Raw genomic sequence first — 24,925 nt, 5'->3', positions numbered from 1 at the left:
TTTGTATGCATTTCATAGGTTGTCATTATCCTGCCAAGGACAAATTATGTTTTGTGCGGTATTCTGCTCAGTACAGATAAATAATACAGTCAAGAAGTTTGCTGCCATTCCTGAAGATACGATCAGATGGAGATACTTCTGTCTTAGATCTGGAGAAGTTGTCTTGGGAATGCATTTTTGTGGTACTATATTTGGGTAGTAGGAGCTCTGCATAGCAAATATGTATTGTGGGAGGTGGGACATGGGAAATACCAGAAAAGGGTGTCACCAAGGCCCAAAGATCTCCACACCACATGGTATCTTCTCTCATCCAAGACTTCTGAGAGCATCAGTAACCTCATGATTGACATGCCGATTTAACAGAGCAGCACAGGCAAGCCAGCCTTTGAATTTGAACTTTGCCATGGTCCATAATGCTACTGAGCAATTAGAGTGAGTACCCTACTACTGCTACCATATGTGAGCAGTTGACAGATACAGCCAGGAACACCTTTTACCAGAAAAACAGATGGCAGTTCTGTTATTCTGGAATTAAACTAAACGATGTGTCCCTACCTCTCACCAAAGAGTTGGAAAGTCTTGGGTTGCATCAACTGACTTTGGTTTCATTAGATTGCAAAAGCATGGGTGTGAAAAGCATACTCCCTATCTTCACTTCTGGCTCAGTCCGCCACAGCTCTTCCTCCACCTTTGTGTCTCGGAGAAGCCCATCTGCAGCTCTAGCACATGACTCTCTCTGAGGGCAGGATGGCTAAGGCATGTGATGGAGCAGGTGAGATTTCCATTTCAGAGAGCAGCTGTGAGAGTTTGTTTTGGATGGTCAGACTGCAAACCTCAGTATGCCAGGCAGTCTGCACACTTACCAAGCTAAGCTCTGGCATCCTCTAACACACCCTTTGAGGAGAGGTTGCCAAATTACTGTTTTCTGATGGAACAGGATCTTTATTTCTTGCCATATATAAACCTAAAGAATTATTAATGCATCTGGATGCACTTACACACTTAGAGAATAAAGAAAACAGCACTGTAGATCCTATTTTTTTTTTTTTTTTTTTTTTTTTTCTCCACAGGCGAATTTGGGCTCAGCTCATTTGTAAGTTTGGTATTGCATGGATGCAAGGCATAGGAAGAAGTGTTAACAACCAATTAGCCAGGACAGGAAAAATGAGGTCTACAATGAGATGTGGACATTGGCAAAACAAGATCACAAGGGAATCTGCAGAGTTTTGAGAGCCTTCAATTGCCAGACTGAGCTTACAAAATTCCTTTGGGAATTTGTTTTGTTAACACAGCTGTTGCATCCAGCATGCAGGGAGGCAGCTTCTGCTGCCAACATAGTAGGAATTCGAGAGTTTCAAGTCTTCCCTACCACTCAAGCTGAAACAAGCCAGGTCTTTCTGGAAGCCATGAGAAAGGTCATCTTTACTTTTGCCAATGTTGAGTTATGCCACCCAAGAAATAGGCCTGGAGAATAGGAGCAGAAACATCTGGTGAGGATTCTGAGGATACAACATAGCGTAGAGGAAGGTGTGGTGTCATCACAGGATGCTGGCCTGTCTCTTCCAGAAATGGCATTCTTGGACAGTAAAGTGTGCAAAGCAGAACCCCCAGTGACAAAGACCATGCCTAAGCTTCTGGCTTTGGTTGTGCACAAAGCCAGCATTGATGCCTTGGGTGGAGAAATTTAAGACCAAACTCAATCCTAGCTACCAATTATGGAGATAAAGTCGAGAAAGCTACCTGGTACTTGAGAGGTGCTTAGCAGTAAAATTCCCTGTGTATTTTACTGAAATTTCCCTGAAATACCTGTGTACAACAGAGGTTTTAGACCATCACTGGTAGTGATAATCATCATATTGACTTTTCTGGTCCTGCCTAATAATTTTTACTTCTCACTGTGCGATTGGCCTTGGCTATGTTTTTTGCAGGCATTCTTGATTTCCGTTCTTCATAGCAACTCTGAAGAGCATAGGCTAGGCTGTAAAATGTATGTTATCACAGCTGAATAGGTGCCCAAGGCACGTAGTCATTCAATACAGCAAACTAGAATTGGAAGCGATATTTTAAAGGGCATTTCCACTGTAAAGAAAGGAGTTGCATTTCTTAATGTCTGGTACAGAAATGAGTCCATCCTCTTTTGCCTTTCCCCTCATAGCCCTTTTATAAGTAGAAGGTGGAGAGGCCTTGCCAGCACCGCTGTGAATAGCTTAACAGCATAGCTGTTTCTCAGTAATGTGCATTGCAGAATAAAGGGCAACTGCTCTGCTCGGGATACTGTGGGGTAGTTCACAGTGGTGTCATCTGATACAATTTATGTCAAGTTAAACTAAATCCTCAGCTTCTTGTCTCAATCTCCATGATACTGGGGCAATATGCTACTTTCACAAGAGATGCATTGAACTGTAACCCAGACACATTTGGTTTATAATAACCACAAAAACATGTTTAGAATATTTTGCTCTGTTCCAGGTCACAGGTCAAAAATACAACTAAACACTAATTATGTTGCTTAATGCAAACATTTGGACTGCCTATTTCTAACTATTATCGTTGCTCTCCCATTTGCTTATTCTATTAGGAGCCCATTTGCTGCTTTCCTACTTCTCTATGTCCTATTTGACATTTCAGGATGAATAAAGAAGCTCTTTCAAGTGTTTTAAGTGCATGTGCATTTCCTTATGGAAATCAGAGCTTAGCACAGCCATTGGTCTTTGAATGCTTGCAGATGAAGCATACATAAAAATACGTGTAAGCCTATGCATGCATACATACCAAAGTCGGACCTTAAATGCTTTGAACTCTGGCCCCAAAACACAAATTCATAATTCAAGAGGTCTGAGGCAGAACAGTGTTGAGCATAACTTCTGGATGCACGGTTCCCTTGGCAAACTGTGCAGCCTTGAATTACATTTCTAAATCCTCACGCGTTGAGACATGAGTGCCTCAGAATGGGAGCTAAGGAGCTCAGTGAGCTCAGCACCAAGAGCATCCTGCACTGGGCTGTAGAGAAGTGCTGAGGACTGTACTCTTTCTGCAAAAAAAAGGTCCCTTCTTTTCATCTATGGTGGGAGCATCTGTCTCCACATGAATTTCATGCATCAAGGCAACATAAGTGGGGAAAAGCTGCCTTTGTGAGTCTCAGGAGACTGTATGCATTAGGGAAGGACCATAATGATTTGTCTTTCCAGAGCAAGCTGTGCTGGGGATGTGCCAAAATGGAGCCTTTGAAAAGGTTTGTCCACTTTAGCTCCTGACAGATAGAGGATAGCTAAGCAAATGTTTGGGGGATAAGCTTGAATCCTGCTTAGCTCTAATTAAGCCTAATATGCCTCATTCCTTGTTTTTTTTTTTTTTTTCTCCTGACGCTGTTGTTGATAATGCATTCAAAGGATACTGTGTTGTTGTGCCAAACACACTGGTTAATATAACTGAATTTATTTATTAAAAAGAAAAGTAAATGTTCAATTTAGATAGTAAGGCAAAGGTAGTAGCAATTATGTCATTTTCTGTCCCTTGATAGTGTGAAGAAACATAGTCCATCAGGTCACTGAAGAATAATGTTTAGGTGACCAAATGTGTACACTACTGCTTATGGGCAGGTTTGTGCTTTTTCCTTACACAGGCCCAGCTAATTATAATTGCTTACGGAGTAGTAGTCCGTGACTGCAGGTGCACAGATTTTTCTTTACTCTGATGAACTATTTGTCATATTTGGAAGTCATAGGAAAGATTCTTCTCTTGTTTTACAGTCTTCTGTAGCTGAAGAGAATGAGACTTTATTGCAGTGGAACGAACTCTAGAGTACCACAGTTATCCAGTTGTATGTATGCATTCAGACAGTGATATGTCCCTGTTATAATACATATTTGCTGACAGCATGGACAACTTAGAGAAACCTCTCTCCCCCTCAAATCACCAGCTAAATTCATCTCCTCTTTTTGGAACTGAAAAATAATACCAAACTGCTGCTGGAAAATATGCAGAGCTATTCGTAACAGCTCAGAAAGATTTGTATTTCAATACCTTATGACAAAATTATATGAATTAGCCAAATGTGTCTTCTGGACTACTCTTACCTTCGTATGTAAGCATTATTATTTTTAATTCATTGTTCATTGCATTGTTCATCACCAAAAATGCCATAAGATGTATTGAAAACTCATACAAAGGAAGTGTTAAGAGACACAAAGCAAAGCCTTTCTACAGTTCATAGAATGTACTAATGATTAATCTTAGTACAAAGAAAATTTCTTTTATACAGACATGTATTTTTATATAAAAATTAGCCTTCACTGTTAATGTATCATAGTTCCTACAGCTGAGAAAAGATTTTTTGTAGGTATTTGGATCCTAATGTCCTTGGTGTCTTAAAAAATGTTCTTTCAAATTGTTCATTTGAATTTGGCATAGATCCTACAGTCTTTGTGATAGTGTTGTAGCTTAATTTGCCTTTATTTTACCTAACAGGTTTGCATCATAAATGAAAAAGTTGGAAGAATGCTATATCCCAACATGTTTAGATTTAGGCCAGTAGATTTCTTTTTACTATGGATACAGCTGACTGCTTTCCTATTTTGAATTAAATGATTTATTTGTATGCTTAATTTTCTTCAATCTCCTTTCATCAGCTGAAAAGTACCAATAAAACACCAGCTGACCATTAGAAGACAGATAAAATAGTATGATATATCTTCATTAGTAGGGTATGCTCTCTAAACTGTTTTCTTCTCTTGCAGGACGGTTCTATTTACCCTGACCTCTGTAGTTGTGCTTGTCATCACAACTGACTGGATCAGCTGGGACAAGTTGAATCGTGGATTTCTGCCAAGTGATGAGGTCTCAAGAGCCTTCTTGGCTTCTTTCATCCTAGTGTTTGACCTTCTCATTGTCATGCAGGTATATTGTCCTGTTTCATTCAAGCTGATAAGGCTGCCTAGTCACTCTGCTTTCGCTAGTGTAGATACTGTTTAGCTAAAACTTCACACAGGTAAATAAATGTTTAGCATGCAAGCACTATTATTAGAAATTTTTCTAACACTCTTGTGAAGACTTTGCAAAAATCCAGGTGACCTTTTTTGTTTGTTTTTGTGAAAGCATCCCTGATTTCTTTTCTTAGACTGTCAGGTAAGACCTTAATGGCTTTCCAAAAGGGAAGGCATTTTCTGCAAAAATGCCATTGGAAAAATAAATAGAAGCTACTTGTTCTGGAAATTAAAAGCATTTGTTAAGCAAATGAAAGAAATCCAGCAAAACAAAGAAAAATACTGTCCCTATTTCAAAGATTTATAATATTTGATATATGCACAATGTAGAAATGCATTTATTTAAATGCATTTATTTAAATGCATTTCTACATTGTGCATATATAATTGTGCATATATAAAATATTATAAAATATTTTTAAATTAAAATTCATATTTGCTATTGATGCTAATTTGATACTGATTGATTTGATTTGATACTGATTTGATTTGGTACGATACTGATTTGCTATTGATTAAAATTTGCTATTTGCTAATATTGATCAATTTGCCATTGATACTCCACTTTCTACTTTCACATATCATTTTTTTTTTACCTTGTTTGTGACGTATCAGTCTACTGAAATGCCTTTTGCCAGGGAGGAAATAATTCCCTAGAGCCTGCCTGATGTCTGCTCCTTTGAATCTCGCTGTTAAGTAGAGGGCTTGGGTCACAAGCCAAACACCTCCTTCATATGGTGCTATGCCCTGTGCTTTGCATTTTTCTGTGGTTTGACTTTGTGTGAATAACTCATCTATTGCTTTGTGAGGAATTAGGGCATTTGGGCTGAAAGTAAAAGAAATGTCAAAGGCCGGAGTGACTTTTCTGTTAGTCCTAGAAGTGTTAGACTGTTAAGCTGAAGTTTAGCAGAAATTTGAGAAGAACTGCTAGGACCTTCTCTCTCAAATAAATTATTGCCTAAGTCTGCCAGGAAAGACCATTTCTGAGAGACACCTTGTTCTCTTTACTAAGATATCTATTGCTGAATAATTGCCATAGATGTGAAACTCAGAATTTATCACCTCTGTACTAGGACATTAAATCAGTAAAAGGTCTTTTAGTTACATTTGATTTTCCAGTGGCCAGCAGTGTTCACTGCTGTCTATGGTTAGAAGAAGGTTAGGAAATGGAATTTAGTTTCAATTTCTAATGAGCTTTCTGGTACTTTTTTTACCTCCTTTTGCATTTTACATTTTGTTTGGTGTTTCAAAAAGATTTGAGAGAATGTATAATAAATTATTCTACTTCAAGGGCTGTGTAATAAAAGCATGAATGAAAATGCACAATACATCAAGCTATACTGAATTTCATATTGTATAGCAGGTAGAGAAACAGAGTTGTCTTGATATCAAATAATTATTAAATCATACTTTCATCTTTGAAAAATGCAGTCACAGTATTTTGACCTTGGAGTTGCTGCATATAGGGAAGAATTTCATTTGAAAGAGCCTGTCCTGAGTGTTATTTCATGTTTTTACAACACAAAGTGAGAGGCTCTTTTTAATTGCATTTTTGATGTATGTTTATGTGATGGAGTTTTTTATTTTAACTGATTTATTTGGGATATGCAGCTAAGTTGGCATGTTTTATTTAGTGTAGTTCTAGCATCATTGCCTCTGAAAATCAAGTTGAGTGCAACAAATCATAAATGAAAATCTCTGTCAAAATCATGATCTTCCGACTGAAATACAAGTGTACCTTTGAATTAAATGTTTGCATAGATTCTTTTTAATAGCACTGTCTGGTTCATAGAACTTTTACAGACTTAACAAGCTTTAACAACAAAACAGTAGAATTAGCAAAAAATACCTTTGGGATTAAGTGCTACAAATTCAATTTGAGGTTGGCATTAATTAATCTAGCCCAGTTCTTGAATTAAATGTGCTACAGACATTTTCTGTCTATTCGAGTGGTAGCATTAGTACTGTAAAAATGACTATGTTTAGCAAGAAGAGAAAAAAATTCTCAGTGTTGTGAAAAATAATTACATAATTGTGAAGGACTGCTTTGCCTGCCTCTCAGCCACACACTTAGTGTACAAAGACTCCTTCTGTCCAGGCAGTAAACTCTACTTAGGAGACAAGTCAGAGAGAGTCAGAGGCAAGAGCACTGACTGAAATGCAAAAGTGAAAGTCCTAGCCATAGAAATACTATGATAATGCAAGGAAACAAATCATGGAGGAGGCTGCAGGATGTAAGTGGGACCTCACAGATAGTGTGGTTTATGAATCAGGCTCCGTTCCTACCTTTCTGACAATCTCACTGTGTCTCTTCAAATCACCATGGAGACAAGGTAAAGAGACCTTGAGTTCCTATTTTAGATGTCTCCTGTGTGGACATCCCCACCTGATTTTATTCACTGTGCCTTTATAGTTGATTAAAAGATAGAGGTGTGGCAGGGATGCTGGTCCCCAGTGCTGTTTTGAGCAACTAGAGTAGCATGAGATGCAACATGCCTCAGAGGTGCACATTCCTCTGTATTGTGAATGAGCAGAGCCAGCATGTCTCAGGGGAAGTTAATCCCTCAAGCCAGACCTAAAAGAAAAGTTATGAGAGTGGCATGTAGATGATTGAGTCCTGAACAGCATCTCTGCAAGGCACTTGCTCAACTATTGCCACCTGGGCAAAGGGTGTCACTTTTGGACCATGAGGTGGATTGAGAACTGGCTAGATGGCAGAGCTCAGAGGGTCATGATAAATGGGGCCAAGTTTATTTGGAGGCCTGTGGCCAGTGGTGCCCCCAGGGGTCAGTACTGAGCCCAGTGCTGTTCAACTTGTTCATCAACGACTTGGATGAGGGCACAGAGTGCACCCTGAGCAAGTTTGTGAACAATACCAAACTGGGTGGAGTGGCTGACACTCCAGAGGGCTGCCCTGCCATTCAAAGGGACCTAGACAGGTTAGAGAGTTGGGTAGAGAGGAACTTCATGAGGTTCAACAAGGACAAGTGCAGAGTCCTGCACCTGGGGAGGAATAACCTCAGGCACCATCACAGATTAGGGGTTGACCTGCTGGAAAGCAATTCCATGGAGAGGGATTTGAGAGTCCTGGTTGACAATGAAGTTAACTATGAGTCAGCAATGTGCCCTTGTGGCCAAGAAGGCCAATGGGATCCTGGCCTGCATCAGGAGGAGCGTTGCCAGCAGGTTGAAGGAGGGGATCCTGCCCCTCTACTCAGCTCTGGTGAGGCCACACGTGGAGTACTGGGGGCAGTTCTGGGCTCCCCAGTATAAGAGGGACATTGAGCTTCTAGAGAAGGTCCAGTGTAGAGCCACGAAGATGATTAAGGGACTGGAGCATCTATCATATGAGGCAAGACTAAGTAAGTGAGGTGGGCCTGTTTAGCCTAGAGAAGAGACGAGTGAGAGGGGATCTGATCAATATGTATAAGTACCTGGGGGGAGAATGTAAAGAGGATGGGGCCAATCTCTTCTCCATGGTGGCCAGTAACAGCACAAGGGGTAATGGGTACAAATTGAAACACAGGAAGTTCCATCTAATTATGAGGAAGAACTTCTTTCCTGTGAGGGTGACAGAGCTCTGGAACAGGCTGCGCGGAGAGGTTATGGAGTGGAGTCTCCTTCTCTGGAGACTTTCAAAAGCTGCCTGGATGCCACCCTGTGCCACGTGCTCTAGGTGTCCCTGCCCTAGAGGTTCCTTCCAACCACAACCATTCTGTGATTCTGTGATACTACCTGGCCACTCAGTGTGTGAAAGGAATACACATTTCAGTGAGTCTAGGACCATGTATCAGAGATGACGGATGTGCAGGTTAGGGTGTTTGACAGTCAAGACATCTTTCCCTTTACTGAAGGCAACAAAGTTGGTCATATTCACAATCTGCTTATTTGTGCCTGCCTTGAAAACTGAGATGCCAAGATGCCTGCATATGTATACTTCTGGTATCTATAGCAATCACTGCTCTATACAGGCATGATTCTATCTTTGGTCTTAATTTCAGATTGAGTGCAGGACCACACGTTATTTAAAGCTGGGTATGCCACAATGCTGTTTCCATGTAGTTTATTATTGCAAAATTTCACATTTTTTAGTTCTGTTTGTCAATGATGTTAATGGAAAAGATGTTAATTAAAGTGGTAAATATGAAAAGTATGAAGAAATTCTGTAATTCCAGATTCCAAAGACCTCTAATTGAGCAAGTAGGCAGTACTGTTAATCCATATATTGCTTTCCTTCCCCCCACCCCTCCTTTCTGGCATCATGTTTTTGGTCAGTTTGCTAATGTGTAGGAGTCTGTGTGGTTAGATTATTAAATCTTGTGTGTCCAGAGGAGATGAATTATTCCACCCCTGATGTGTCTTTTGTGAGTATTTACAGATTTCTGTAGACTTTCAAAAGACTGTGCTGCATCTCTGTGGAGCTACATGCTGTAGCTGCCTTGCTGAGCACTGCAAATTCCACGGCGTGAATTTTTGTGCTCTCTATGATTTACTGCAACTTCTAATCTGATGTAACAGAGAGGTGTAATATCCGAGGGCTTAAATCTGCCTAGGAATGCTATTTGATTCCAGAAGGAGAATTTATTCTTCAGTAAATCGAATAAATTCTGAAGGTAGTTAAGTGGAATAGACATAAGTCAGGGAATGCTTGTTTATAAGATTCTTTGAAAAAAAATTCCATTTGTTGAATCTAAAACCAAACTACTAAAATAATCCCAGTGATATCCAATGGCAATGCTATTGTAAATGGGCACAATAGCATTTTGCGCTTCTAGATAATTTGAAATTAGTTAAAGTCAAACAGTTAGCTAATTAACAACATTCCTTACAACTAGTGATGAATATCTTTATGTAGTTATAGGATATCTGTAGATAAAAGATGTTAATAATACTCTTTTACAAATGTATATTTTTCATGATATTTTATATGATATTTTATATTTTATTTATCTTCTCAGCCCTGGTGAGGCCACATCTGCAGTACTGTGTGCAGTTCTGGGCTCCACAGTACAAGAGGGATGTGGATCTACTGGAGAGAGTCCAGCACAGGGCTACAGGGGGGCCTGGAACATCTGCCCTATGAGGAGAGGCTGAGAGCTGGGCCTGTTCAGCCTGGAGAAGAGAAGGCTGAGAGGAGACCTGATCAGTGTCTATAAGCACCTCCAGGGAGGCAGTGAGGAGGATGGTGCTGGCCTCTTTTCAGTGGTGGCCACTGATAGGACAAGAGGAAATGGGCACAAACCAAAAGTTCCGCAAGAAAAATTTCTTGACGGTGAGGGTGACAGAGCACTGGAACAGGTTGCCTAGAGAGGTTGTGCAATCTCTTTATGTGAAGATCTTCAAAACCTGCTTGGACGCAGTCCTGTGCCACGTGCTCTAGGTGACCCTGGGTGTGCAGGTGGGATTGGACTACATGACCTCTAGAGGTCCTTTCCAACCTTAACGATTCTATGATTCTATGATTCTGTGTGCTGCACTTAGTTGTGCAGTGTTTGCCCAAGAGCCCTACCGAGAGGGAAGCTCTGTGGTGCCTGCAGGATCTCCGAAGGCAAAGTATCCTGCACAGAAACAAATTTCCTGTCTTTATATATCCTTCCTACAGCCCCATCCTTCTGCAGAGCATGGAGGTTTTCCATATTAGAAATCAAGCAAAACATTCCTCAAATAATACTGAAAAATAAAACCAAATCAGAAAGACTAGAAGGGAACATCTCTTGATTTACAACTTCCATTCATTTGTACCTAATGTGGGTTCAAGTGACAGCCTTGAACACATTCCTAAACACTTTTTAACATATTGATAATGTTTCTCATGGCATTATTGGTACCACGGCATTTCTTTCTGCTGCTTCAGTCACAGGCTCTTCTCATCCATCCTGGAATTGCTGCTTTGCTTGCATGTGCCTCCACAGCTGCTACTGTTGCATTAAATCTCTTACTCCTGAAATGCTTATTTTATTTCCCTAAGTCTCCAAGGTCTGGGGTGGGGGGGGCATGTCAAGTCTTACCCCTTACTATTTTGAACTCTGTAGAACAGTAACTCTCCCGTGTTCCTGGGATGAAGAAGGAAGTTTCTGTCAGCTTTCCTGTAATTTCTGTCCATGGCTGGTGTCAAGGGAGTAGGTTATTTCCTATCATGTGTGGAGAGAGATGAGTTAGTATGGTCCCAGCAATGGCCCTTTTGACAGATCAGGTTTAAGCAGTTAAAAATGGAGTCAGGTTCACATAGAGTGAAATTGTCCCTGTGGTAGCAGGTAAGCAAGGAGAGGAGAGTTAGTCTGTGTAATCTCTGAGCCACCTGTGCATGGTCCCTCCACACCTTCTTCACATTTCTTCTTCACATTGTTGTGTTTTATATTTATGTAAGTGAATGCTGAAGAGAGGGGACAAAGATACTGCATTAGTATGTGTAATTATAACCCAAAACTTTATGATGGAATATTCCTGACAGCCAGGTGGATATATACATTCCTTTTAAAAAGTCCGTGAAACTTTCTCTCTACACCTGCTCAAACCCCATTATAAAGTGCGGTTTGTTTCTTCAACTCTTTCCTTTTCTGTGGGACTAAGAAAATGATGAGCACAATCATTTTCCTCTTGGAAAAGGTACATGTATCTTGTTCCTCATTGCACATTATATGCCCTACCTTTTTAATGAGCTGTGTGGTTTACATTGCAGTGTTTTCATTCTGTACTTGTCTAGTTTGATGAGTAGTACCATCATTTTATGCTGCGGATTTTGTCAAACAAGACATGCAAAGTTTTTAAGTTGGTTTCCTCCTTTTGCCCCAGTTGAGGATGGTTAAATCTTACTTGAATGCTTTATATTTGTTTTGGGCATTATAAACTAAATTCCAGACTCTGCTTCATCTGCTTGGTACATTTGTGCTGACTTGCATAGTCTTGTGCCAAATTTACATTTACACCAGCTCCAGGCTTGGCTCTTTTATTTTATTTTATTTTATTTTATTTTATTTTATTTTATTTTATTTTATTTTTTATTTTTTTATTTTTTATTTTTTATGTTAAGCTTTGTGATTCAATTCCCCATTTTCTAAGAAGGAAAAGCTAATATTCTATTCTTTCACTGATTGTCTGACTTGTCTGTTTGCCCCTAAGGTGTTCAGAAAAGGATCCTGTCTGATATGGTACAGATTCTGGCATAATCAGGCACTAGACCCATCTGGTACCTCTTGTATTACTCTGATATGAATACACAGAAAATGAATTAGCTCCAAAAGCTTCTCGTTTGTCAAAGTCATTCTGTTTCACCCTGTCGCTAGGTGTGTGCCATATATGTGATGATGAGGCCATTCCATTATAATTCAGCTATACTAGCCTAACATAATGCAGCAGTTCTCCTAAAGCAAAGCTTCTCCCCCTGAAACTGCCATTACTCCCCAAATGCACAGAAGAGTGAAATTCTAGGAACAAGAAAAAGTTACATATTGCTTGCAGCTACTTCAAAGCACCATTTTCATATTTGATTGGGAAGAGTCTTTTCACAGGTTCTGCCATCAGCAGGTGATGGTGCTGTGCATCATCCTTTGTTGCTGTGGGATGTGTGTCAGATGAGACCTGCGTTGTTTAAAATTCCATTGCGGTGGTGTATGTTGCGGTAACAGTGATGATGATATTCAGATCATTTCAACTCTCAACAATGTCCAGGAATATATTATTTCTTTGTAGAAATGTGCTTTGCAGTGAGAGTTATTGCATGGATCCCAAAGTGAAAAATCTGAGATGTGATTGAACTGATCCAGCTGTTTTTAAATTGCTAGAACTATGTGCAAATTGCTAGTGAACTCACATGGATTATAACTGAAAGATAAACCTCAGCTTGCCATCTCCATCTGTAGTGTTATATCTATAGTGTTATGACTGTTCATATTCTACTTTTAGCTACAGGGGCCACTGAATTTAGAGGGCTTACTGACAGGTACTATCTGAGAATACAGATCCACTCGAGTACAAGTAAAGAGCTGGGGTAAAATCAGCTTGGTTACTTTTAATCAAATCTTAGAGTGGAACAGCAGGGAGAACATGCCTGATGTTCCTGGCCTGAGTGCCATTATTTCTACTAAGTTGATTAAATGGCAGTTGTTTGTATTTACTTAGAAAGTTTGAAGGCTACTGTATTAGACTTTAAGCAAAAGACATGCTTATTTTATTGCCTTTGGGTTCTTCTAAGGTACAATAAAGCTGTTGTCCTTTTTGTTTTGGTATTACAAAGGGGATGTATGTAGTTATCTCAAGATGAGTGTCTTGAGATAACAATTACATTAGGTATTTTTGCACCTGCTTTAGTCAGAGTGTATCATGCCCATCAATAGGTAATTCATTCTCACAGTGTATAGAGGAGGGAACATTTTCCCTAGTGCTATCTAGTGATTTGAAGTTACTGTTGCAGTGTTTTCTGTCTGCCTTCAAACTAACATTTAATTACACGGCTGCATTGAATTTGGAGTCATGTCCCCATGGATCCCAGCAGGTGTACGGTAGCATCCTTAATTCAGCAAGGCTTCTAGTCTCCTGCAGGTCAGAAGCAAAGGAAGACTTTGAAATTTCCCTCCCCTAGAATCAGACCGTGTTTGCCTGGCTGTCCAGCTGGAGGCTCCTCCAGCTCCCTGGGCAGGCTGGGCTCCTTGGCGTAACGCTGAGATGTGACAGCCTGGGGACCAGCACCACAGGACACAGCGTGAGTGTGTTTTTGTGCTGGAGCAGTGAGGCAGCGTGGCTATAGAGCCTCCTAAGTAGTCTCAGTAGCAGACTGCAGCTGCCTTTGGACTATCCTAAGCCTCAGCTGGTCTGCAGTTAACCCCTTGTTTGTCTCTCCCTGGTAGTACTTAGTATTCATAATGTAGCTTTTTCATTAAGATTCCTTAGAGACAGCCTGTGCTGCAGGTGTACTAACACACTGCCACTCCTGTTGAAATGGTATGAACGGAGATAAAAGGGCTGTTAATCAAACAGGGAGGGAGCTGTGTTTTTCATCTCCCTTCCCCAGTGGTGTGATTGCTGCAGTAGCTCGTAGTGCTGTGTTCACCTTGTTGCCTCTAAAGCCGAAGCAGTGAAACCTCAGGTAGAATATAATGTGTATAGCTTGCTCCGTGTGCTTTCCGTCCCCGAGCTCCTAGTGAAGAGCGCAGCTGTGGGCATGATGGGGACCATCCACTATCGACCAATGCAACATGGAGCCATCAGGGCCTGTGTACTCGATCAGCGTCCAGCGTCTGCTTGTCCCTGCAGGAAGACAGGATAACTGTTAAGGAGCAGCTTTCAGGTCTGGCTCTGAGCAAGATCATCTGTGTCATCGGCTGGCAGGCTGCTGGACAGGGTTTGGAGCAGGAGCAGGAAAGGGGAGATGCCCCCAGGCATGTGAGTTCTGATAGTGCTTCCCACATCAGGTACTGCACAAGGTAGACAGACAAGATAGAAATTTGTGGCTGGGTAATCCATTCCATTGCCTGTGGGTGAGAATGAGGAAAAGGTGCACAATTCTTGCAACGTATCTTGCATGGATTAAGAATATAATCTTAACATCCTTCTTGGATGGCTCTTTACTTTTAGTTTCTCTTGGTGGTCTTTGTACTTGACAGTATGCAATACACAGCACACATCAAGGTTATAATTAAGTTTCCTACCACTTCAGAATGGGGTACTCAAAGCAGAGAAGCAAGTAATCCTCAACAGCAACGGTGATACCACGCACAGCATGTAATCTGTGTATGACTAGGTGGCAGAACGAAAAAGAAGTGATCTGCCTTTCCAGGTAGCTAGTGTTGGGGCAGTAGTAGGCAATGTTTTTGCCCTAAGTCCACAAGAGAGCTTTTTGAGGGCTTTGATTCAGGCTGGTTGGGTTCTGCAAACCACAGTTTGGCAAAGGCTGCTGTAAGTGCCCAGCCTGTGTCCAGCCCTGCTCCTGAACTCCATCTTTGCAGTGCTGCAGCAGCCTCTTCCCAAGCGAGATCCACAGAATCTCTCTCAGCTACAAATCGGTACCTTTGTGCTGACCTTAAGTTGCGAAGCAACAGCCGCGTCTTCTGAATGAATGTTAAATACCCTTGGGGATGCTTCTGGCATCTGGGCCAAACAATTACAGCACTAATCTAAATTATACAAATTCCTACTATTCATCAAGGTCAGGCTGCAAAGATTTGCATATCTAGACAAAGTGTTTCAAGTTCAGGGGAAGAGACAAAGAAAAGCATCTCACAAACAAGACTAACATCAGAAGTGAGCACATGAAAATTTAAGCAAACACAAATAGACTTACATGTAGGAAAATAGTGTTAAAATGAAACAACACTAGTGAGACTGCAAAGTCATGCATTCAGAAGTTCGGAAATGGCAGAATTAAGTCAAATGGTATAAACTTTTCACTTCTGTTGCGATCATGTATATGCATTATGATACAATCTTTAATTATCTATTCACATCCCATTTTTGCACAGGACCTCTGTCTCACTGGCTGCACTGGCTGAATGGTGCTCACTTAATGAGCAGCCATTCAATATTTTGTTTTATCCTTTTTGTTCAGTTTGTGGCCCTAGGCCATACTTACCACATGCTATTGAAACCTTGATATGAAGATGGAATCGTTCATTTCCTTATGTTTTTTTTTTTTTGTGGCACTCATCACTGTGGCTCCTAAGGGCTTCTCCAACACTAATGTATTTATCTTCACAATAGCCTTCACAACAGGAGCATTACTGTCCACATTTTATGCAGAGGCACAAAGAAATTAAAGTCAAAGGGTCCCTAGTTTGAGGTGTTTGAGGACATTATTTTGAAATTTTTATTATCGCTCATTTTTTAACCAAGCAATTAGCTAATTAGGGAAGAATATTATTTTGTTATGAGCACAGCCATATATTTATTTGATGTAATCTTATTTATTGTTATATGACAGCCCTATTTCTCTTGTAGAAATCAAATAGTTATGGAAGCAGTTTCTTTGCTAATAGTATAAAGCCTTTCTTAATGTAAAATTTAGTTCAGAATTAGTCTTTGCTTTACTTCCTTGGCTAGTTTTTCATACAAATGCCAGACTTCGGTGCCTGTGCATGTTTCCTTGTCTTTTTCTGTGATGGGTGAGTGTCTCTGTAGCTTATTTTTCCCCCAGAGAGTCAGCAGTCAATGCTTCACTGCTGCATTTGCTCTTTCAGTCTTTGGGGAAATCTCTGGCTAAGAGATCCATGGATCTGTTCCTGCTGATGTTTTGCCATGTGCTTGTTTTGAGTGATGGCTATGACTGTCTCATATATTTTGTTCCAGGAAAACAACTGATTGTTTTTTAAGCCAATCTCCAAGGAGACAGGGCACTCCTATCTAGGTAGTGCTGTGTACCAGTGCCAGGAAAAGAGGGCAAACACACAATTTATAACTGTCTGTGAAAATTCACTTAGTATGTCAGAGAAGTGTCACAACAGAATAGAGGGGATTCAGTCCTTCCTGACAGCAGTGACTACCCTTAACAGTGAGATGATGTTTTCACGTCCGCTTTTTTTTTCTCTTCAACTTATAGCCTACTTTCCACGCAACTTGTGGCTTCTGCAGTGGATGCAATATAGGAGAACAACAGGAGTCTCTTTCACAGTGTTTCCAGTTGATAATGAGAGCAGCTAGGCCCCATGTGCTCAAAAAGGCACGGGTTCTCTGGAGCAAACTGTGTGTGATCACAAAACTAAATAACAGTTGTATCATGCATACATGTGGTACACGCAGCTTAGCTTTGTCTTTTCCTAATTCATGACTCTTTACCTTAGAAGCTTCAATACCCTAATGAAAGCCTTTATATATGTTTGCATGTGAGTTAGCCATCTGCTCGTGTGGTTATTTTTCCTGTGAGCCACTTCCACACATACTTTGCCCATGGACTTTACCTCTGTTTTAACAGCAGAGGATGGTGATAACTGGAGTTGGGATGGCCACTCTGTACTCCAAAGGCAAAGAGACACAGGCTCTCTCTGACCTTTTCTCCAGACTTGGCTTTTCTCTGATGCTTTGAAACTGTCTTCCTCACCACTTCAGTCATCAGTGTGCTTTCTAGGACTCTGTGCTCTTGCCTTCCTTCAATTTCCTCCACTCTCGGGCTCTCTATGTAGCCTCTTCTCAATTTCCTGCCTCCAATTTCCAATCTTTCTTTGCTCTCATTTCCCTTCCCAGGCTGGCCGGGATGGACATATCCCTCCATTAACTGCACAAGCATGAGCCAGACCTTACTCCTGGCTGGCTCAGACTCAAGGCTGATGGGTCAGGATGAGGAAAGGGTTTAGGTCCTTGTGTCCCTGCTAGACTCAGGCTGAGAATGAACAGGTCTTCTCCTCCTCATCTTCTCTTGTACACGCGGTCCCAGTTTCCTTCACTCTCTTCACTCAGTGCTCTTCACCCTCCTGTATGCCACTTTCATAGTTTAAAGAGCTCTAGATGCTGAAAGATGCTTAGGCACATGGAATGATACAGAGTTTGTGAAAATATTTGGTTTTGAACCTTTAGGTGAACTCTACATCCACAAAATTAGACTTTCACAAATGTTCCAATTTGGGACAGATATTCACAGGGAAGCAAAAAGCGCATCTCTGACACAAAGTTACTCCCTTGCTAAACTGTATGTACTGACTTCAAAGCAGGAGCCTTTTTACAGTAGACAAAGCAATTTATTTTCCCTTGGTCTCACTCTTGCAATGTCTGAATGGTACTAACTGAAAATGTCAAAAACTTAAAACAGAAACAGAGAACCAAATAGAAAAAAACAACCCGAGGCAAACACCTGGCATGGACTGAGTTCAGCTCACATGGTTAAATCTGGAAAAGTTATAAGCAAGTGAAAGTTGTGTTTTGTACTTAATGGTAAGCAGCCCTACAGTTTCTGTCTATCTGTTCCATACAATGCCTGTCACAACGGTGACGGGTACCACTGTGACATAGGTTATATGAATTATTTCCCCTAATGCCATTGTGAAATTCTAATAAATTTGCATTCTGTTACTAGAAAGTAAATTCTAGTGAAAAAAAATCTCTCTTGCTGTAATTTTTGCATTTCTTTCTTCCTACAAGTTGCATCTAGGGGCTGCAAAAAGAGAAAATATGGTTTCCCAAACAGAATTTTCTTGTTCTTTTTTCTGTTAGTTGGGGGTTTTGGAAGAACAGTCTGCATTTGGAGGGCTCCATACCCCTTTCTCCTTCTGCCTTTCAGAAGCTTGACAGAGGGGCAGCTCTTCCCAGTGCTCCAGAACTGTTTTCTAACACCCTGGCTCAATTTTAGCCTCCAGTCTCCGACAGTGGATCCAACTTGGCAGAACTGTGTTCATTTGCCTGCAAAATTCTTAGTTAATATTGGTGACACTCAGAGTCTCAGCCACATCATTAGGTAGCTGCTTCCATTTAATTATTTCTTAACCTCATTTTCACATTAATTTTATTGCAATAATAGAGTGCTTGTCCTTTACGCTGCTCTTTTAAGTATAAGCAACTTTGAACACTGAAAATATTTGAAAAAATCTCATTTTCATTCCTCACGTATTTATGCAGTGTCCCATATTTTATAGGGAAGTTACATATTAAAGTTGGGATAAGAACATGAGCTCAGTTTTTTGTAGTGAACTAATTCCAAAAAGTAACCCATTCTGGTAGAAAAGCTTATGCAGAATTATAAAAATAAGGATTCAGAGATCAGAGATGTGATTTATGATTGTTTTTGCATCAGTAAAATCAGTGAAAGTTTTTAGTGTTATTTCTAATGGAGTAGAATTTTGTTGTTAGTACCAATTAAGTAGCAGAGTCGTGACTAAGTCAGTGTTCGGTCAAAGAAACTGTTTCTGGGATCTTTTTGGGGATCTAATTAGAATACATAATAAAATATTAAGTTTTTAGAATTAGGTATAACACAATATATAGTTGAACTTTGTATGTTTACTAAACAGGAGATAGTACTGCTACAAAATACGAGTGACATGAGTGATACTATCTCGGTAGTTTGACTCATCACTCAAAGCAAGGAGGTTGGCAGCTGTCTGAGGGAAAACTCAGAAATGAAATTGTGAAATGCAGGTAAAATGAGTAGGAAGAAGACATGAACATTTTAGGAAGAAACAGTACTTTCTACTCCTTTTGTGGCATTTGTTATTTTGAATCTCTTTTAAAAGATTTGTCTTTATCTAAGTCGTTGTTAAGAAGTACTAGTTTTGTTAGACGTTGAACAAAATTTATATTGATCAAGACTACAAGAACATGGGAAGGTTATGATAAGCTTTCTATCTCCAAGCCTCATAGATACCCTACTGTGTTATTATCAGCACTTCTAATCATCCATGCTTCTTAGGAGAGCCATGATTAAACGAATCTTTTCTGTTTAGTGGTTTCTGTAGCCAAGATCAGGGGATGTTATCATTTGGAAATAGTGCAACCCCTCCAAAAAACCCAAGTATATCTGAAACTTCTTTTGAAACTTTCTTCTGTGAATGTGTGTTTTGGTGTGGAAAGACTTCATAGGATGGAACTCTCAGAATCCACTCTGCCTCTGCAAGGTCTGCTACAAAGTGCACTAACAAGTATTATTTTAATAACTTAGATTCTGAATGGCTTTAAGGCCAATGAGGACATTTGGGCAGCCTCTGCTGTTAGAACAGCTTGCTGATGCAGACCAGTAGCCCAGTGGTCTTTAATCCCTAAATAACACAGTGATACAGTAATGACCCATGACACAGTCCTGAATTACTTTCCTGTGTTGTACCTCTCAATGCCCTATTATAGATTCTTAGAAATTGCAATGATACTTATTATGGCCTGGTTTTCTCTTATTTCCTGTTTGCATGCTTTGTAGACATGCTTTGTGCATGCAAACTGGAAAAACCTCGGTAAAAATATACTGAATTTGAGGAAACATGAAAGCAATAGTGTGTGTTTTCTTTCAAAAACATGACAGCAGGTTTATTACTCTCTGGGTTGCAAGTGAGTTTACATATTTAACAACAGAAGTGCTTTGGGTGACAGTTATCAAACGCTAGGTAGTACTGCTATAGACCAACATCTCCTAAATATGTCTTGTAATGCATTTCTCATACCTAAATTGCTACATTTGAGTGTGCATTTTTTATCTATTCATTATTTTGGCAAATGTAAATTGCCCTCCAATGTATAATTATATGTTTGAATGAGCACTGCAACTTCACTAACAGACATTTGTTCTGCAGACGTGCTAGGAGAATTATAATTGATGCCTTTTTTATCACTGAATGAAAAAAGATGAAAGTGCTGCTATAAACTGTAAGCCGAAATAAATTATGTAAAATACATAATTCACATAATGACTGTCCCTTTATAAATGTTCCTATTAAGTAACCATATCATTTGGGATAATTCCTCCTTGAGGAATGCCGTGAAAGAACAGATCATTCATTTTTGTGGCTTGGTGAATTACTCTAAAACAGATCCTCTGATGAGAAAAATGATTTAGCATTTCTTTAAACAATTGAAAATGAAGCTTGACTTTTATGTTTTCTGTCCAGAAACCTTCAGTAACTATCTTCATTATATGATTTGGCTATTCTAAACTGAAGTCCTCAGCAGGCATACATCTACTTCTCCTCTGCATGCATATACACATGCAGCACCATCCTTTAAAATCCCACCTGGTCTATTAATCACACTGAGAGAGTAATCACTCAGCTGTAGCAGTGTAGCTCCCTTGATTTATATGCCAGTAATTAAAGTCTTGGAGTCGTTTTTGGAAGTTCGGAAGCTATATGTTTATCCATACACAGTCTACAGGATCTGGTACTTCCTCCATAAAAGTGTCTCCAAGAGTAGGTAACATGTAATTTCTCAAGTCTTAGTGCATTCTGCAGCACCTTTGTCAGGAAAGTTACCAAAACTAAAACTATGAAATATTGAATTAAGTTTATCACTTGTAGATGTTAAGGAGGACGTTATGGAAGAAAATGCATTAAGGGGAAATACATACAAGTATGTCACCAGAAAAGATTACAGAAATGTAAGTTCATATGGATAGATGAGGGACAGAGCCAAAATTTTGGAACAATGGACAGTGGAAGAGGTCATCTTCCCCTTCAAAAATAGATGGGCCTGAGGCATGTCCGATTAACGCCAAAGAAAATTCTTTGTGAAAGGAAGTTGGCAAATGGTTTTCAAAAGCAACATGGGCACTGAGTTGGGGAAGGGATTTCTTGCAGAGCCAAAGGGTTAGCAGACAGGTTGCAGGAGGGCATCCTTGAGAAGGCCTGTTAGTTTGGATAAGCTTCTGCCAAGCTGTAAATACAGTTCCTTATCGACACTGCATTTTCAAACCTTCTGAGGTTTGTCCATCCTATCTTGTATGTCATTTTTAAAAAATTAAAATTCATCCTTTCCTTGTGATCAGAATAGTTGCCATATTTAGATTCAAATCTCACTGAGAAAACTTTAATTCATTCAAAGCACACCACCTACCTGTGATACGTCTTCAAGATTCAAAAAGAAACCTTATCAACATTCTGTCTCCTCCCAAGGATTTTGACGGGAATAGTTTTGAAATTCAACCAAACTGTTGTGTTTGTCAAGACTGCAGTGAGTTAGTGCAATTAGAACTTGGTTCACTGTGTTTTTGACAAGTTCTCCCAGGAGATTTCTAAACATTGAAAACCTTTTAGGATGAAGTTCATGTTTTCTGCATGCAGTTGACAGAGGCAGATATACTGCTCTGGTATAAAAAGCTGAAATTGCATTTTTCCTCTCTGGCACTCAGGAAGTGAGCTTTCGCATTGAGGTCAGAGAGAATACTGTAGAGGAGAATTATCTTCCCCAGTTTTTATTCACATTTGAGGCTATATTTTTGGTTTTATGGCCATGCTCATTCTTTAAGGCATGTGATTTATGCATGCATAGCATACAGAGATTCCTAGTAGCATTTCCCAAAGGGATAAGAAGATGAACAGCTTTTTGGGGAGGGGAGGGCAGTTTGCATGGGAGACCTTAAGTAAATAATTTCTGCAACTATTAAGACATGTACACTCCCCGTAATAAGGAGATATTTCATGTTGTTGAACTGCAATGAATGACTAATGTAATATTGCCGTGTATATGGATGATACAGTATAATAATCCAAACACTGTCTAGTTTTATGTAGCCTCTTATTATCACTAAAAATAATAAAGCTAATGTAGCCTGTCCTAATGTAGCCTGTACTAATGTAGGGAGAATTTTTTTTTTCTTATTTTTTCTCAAAACCTCTTTAGTCAAATGTACAACAAAATGAAGTAACAATATCTTATGACAAAAATCTTACAGTGGTCCATAGCAACTGGATTATCTGTAATTTTGCTTCTGCATGTTGATGAGGAGGAGTATGTTTGGGGTCTGATTTAACATATAGTTTTGTAGTTAAAGGATGTCTTCTCTTAGAAAATGTGAAACTATTTAATATAATATAATATAATAGTATAATACAGCTAGAAGGTAATACAGTAATATGAACATACTACCTATCATTCTGAGACCTTGCTCCAGTGCTGAGTAGGTTCCTCAACAGAAACCATGTAAGGGGAGGTTGCCAGCAGTCTGGAATCCTTCTATTTCATCTGTTCACAGCCTCTTGTATTAGACTGGGGACACCTTAGTGTTGGATATCTCTTTTTCCTTATCCAGATGGTTTATTAAGACCTAGTTGCTGTCGGACTTTCAGTGTCTATAGGGTAACGTCCTCTGGCACTACAACTTGCAGAGCTCTCTGAGCTGACTCAGTTTGCTAGATGTGAAATGTCAGATTCCAGTCCATATTTACTTGAGTTCTGCAGACCTCCTGGCCAAACATCCTCGAGGAACAATGTCTGTCCTTTCTGGATTTCATGGCTCCTTCTACTTATACGACCCTTCAAGCCAAATTTCACCTCAGGGTCACACTGATATTTCTTTGAAAGATTTGAAAGAAGGTTGGCAAGTCATTATTCAGGCTGCAAGAGACTTCGTTCCATGGGGGCAGGACATGTCCAACCTCCACAAGGCATTGCCTTTTCACTTCTCTTCACAACTAGAAATGTCACCAGAAATATCTGTCATCAGCTGGGAATTGGCGTGGGTGCCCTGCACATGCAATGAGTGAGGAGAACAGAAGCTGCATTTCAATGCAGTAAAAGAATGTAAGGGACACATTTTTAGTTCTGTAGCTGAACGTGTCTTCTTTCATCCATTGCTCCTGAGTCTGGTAATCCATATCTCACACACTGGGTTGAGCCTATATTTCACACCAATGCAATTATATTTTTTTCATTTATATTGAATATTTTTCATTTTCATTTCAGTTTTCATTTATATTTCCCAAGAAAATTTCCATTCCATTTCCATCCAAAAGCTGAGCCATTCCCATATAAAAGCTGCGGAAATAGTGCGTTGTACTGAGACCTAATTTGAAGTGGCTGATAGATGCTCCCATTTGATGAGGGTGCACCTCACAAGAAGAGCTAATTGAGTATATTTTTCTGATCTGATGAGAGAGATTCAAGAGAGACAGTCTTTCATGATTATTAAAATCATTATGATCCATGCTAAAAAAATAAGTAGATCATTACAAATACTGAAAAGGTATCAGTAAGGACTTATGTGTTCTGAGAGAAGACACAGTCCTCTGAGTGCGAGAGAGCACATCCCCTTAGTAGCATGTACTGGTAAGCCTAGACTTTGGGAGGATTAAGCTGAAATAACCATAGCATGATTGAGCGTGAAGTTTAGGATGCCTAAACATAGGTGTCTGTATCTAGAGTGATCTATACGCTAGTTCTCATCATGGTGAATGGAAATCTAATCCATGGTCAACAAATATGTCGACCGTTTTGGCAACACGTATAATGCAAATAAGAATGGACAAAATGAACATTTATGTAATATAGGGGCAATTTCACTTGTATTCTAGACTGCTGATGATCATCTGAAAGCAAGTTTCAAAGATACTGATGCTGACAGTGATGCTGATTTTGTATGCACTACTAACCTTTATGTTTTCTTACACCTCCTTTTGGTACCCAGATGTGTTTACACAACAGCCATGCAAACATAGCACTTCGTCCTGCACTCCAGCTGACACCAAATAAGTTTCTGTAAGTTCTAGAACAGATGTGCCTAATGCCACTCCATCCGTTTTGAAGATAAAGCTGGGGCGCATATGGGGAAGGAATTCAGGAATGTTGCATTCAGGAAATACTGCTCAGTGCATTAGCAAGTACAGTACACTGCTGCTAATTCTATTATCAGTCCAAACACCCAGGACATAGAAAAATATTTCAGTTTCAACTGAAAAACAAGAGAAGGAACTGGGAAACCAAAATCCATGTTACTTTTGTTCCCTAACGCAAAAACTAAAATGCTGATAACTAGTTTTTGCAAAGCAAGATTCCTTTCTTTTAATAGCTGTGCACATTTTTTTTCCTTACATATTAAAAATATTACTTTGAATTACCAAAACTTAGGAGGAGAATAATAATTTTTGAGGAAACTTATAGGGATTTTAAAGAAAAGGGAGTTTGCACTGCTTTTCTTTGTGTAAAACCAACTTTTAAATTTATGTGACACACTTTGTCATGCATTCCTGGTGCACCCAGTCTTTCTGAAAGTCTTACTTTCTGTCTTCTTTTTAAACATTGTCAGTTTTCTCAATATCTGACAAATGCAGCACACATTTTCATTTCTCCAGTGGAAAATGAATATTACTGTGGCACGACTTTAATCAAAGCCAACTGAATACTGTGCAAAAACAAGCAATTTACAATTACAGATAAACCAAAACAAGTTGTATAGGAGTTTCATACCGAGACCACTGGTCCAAACCTACCACTGCAGGCTTGATCTTGGCTTAATACCAAAGGACAAGCTTATAGTTTATCTTGTAATTGACTCAATATTTTATCTGAATAGACATTAGTAAAGCATTTCAAAGCATAGACCTAAAGGATTT

The 24,925-nt window shown here is 39.6% G+C and overlaps 1 protein-coding gene across 1 annotated transcript in view; it reads left to right on the top strand.

Annotated features, from left to right (window-relative positions):
- The window catches only part of TMEM117 (transmembrane protein 117), a 189,658-nt gene that overhangs the window by 144,886 nt on the left and 19,847 nt on the right, over positions 1-24,925 (top strand). Inside the window, exon 6 of the mRNA XM_088530378.1 lies at positions 4,737-4,896. Coding sequence (XP_088386504.1) covers positions 4,737-4,896 — 160 coding nt within the window. The remainder of the gene's footprint in view (positions 1-4,736; positions 4,897-24,925) is intronic.

Source organism: Tinamus guttatus, unplaced genomic scaffold, assembly GCF_059628265.1.
Source record: "Tinamus guttatus ecotype Peru unplaced genomic scaffold, ASM5962826v1 Tinamus_guttatus_pri_ptg000368l, whole genome shotgun sequence".
Lineage (NCBI taxonomy): Eukaryota > Metazoa > Chordata > Aves > Tinamiformes > Tinamidae > Tinamus > Tinamus guttatus.
This window is presented reverse-complemented; position numbering and strand designations above follow the sequence as displayed.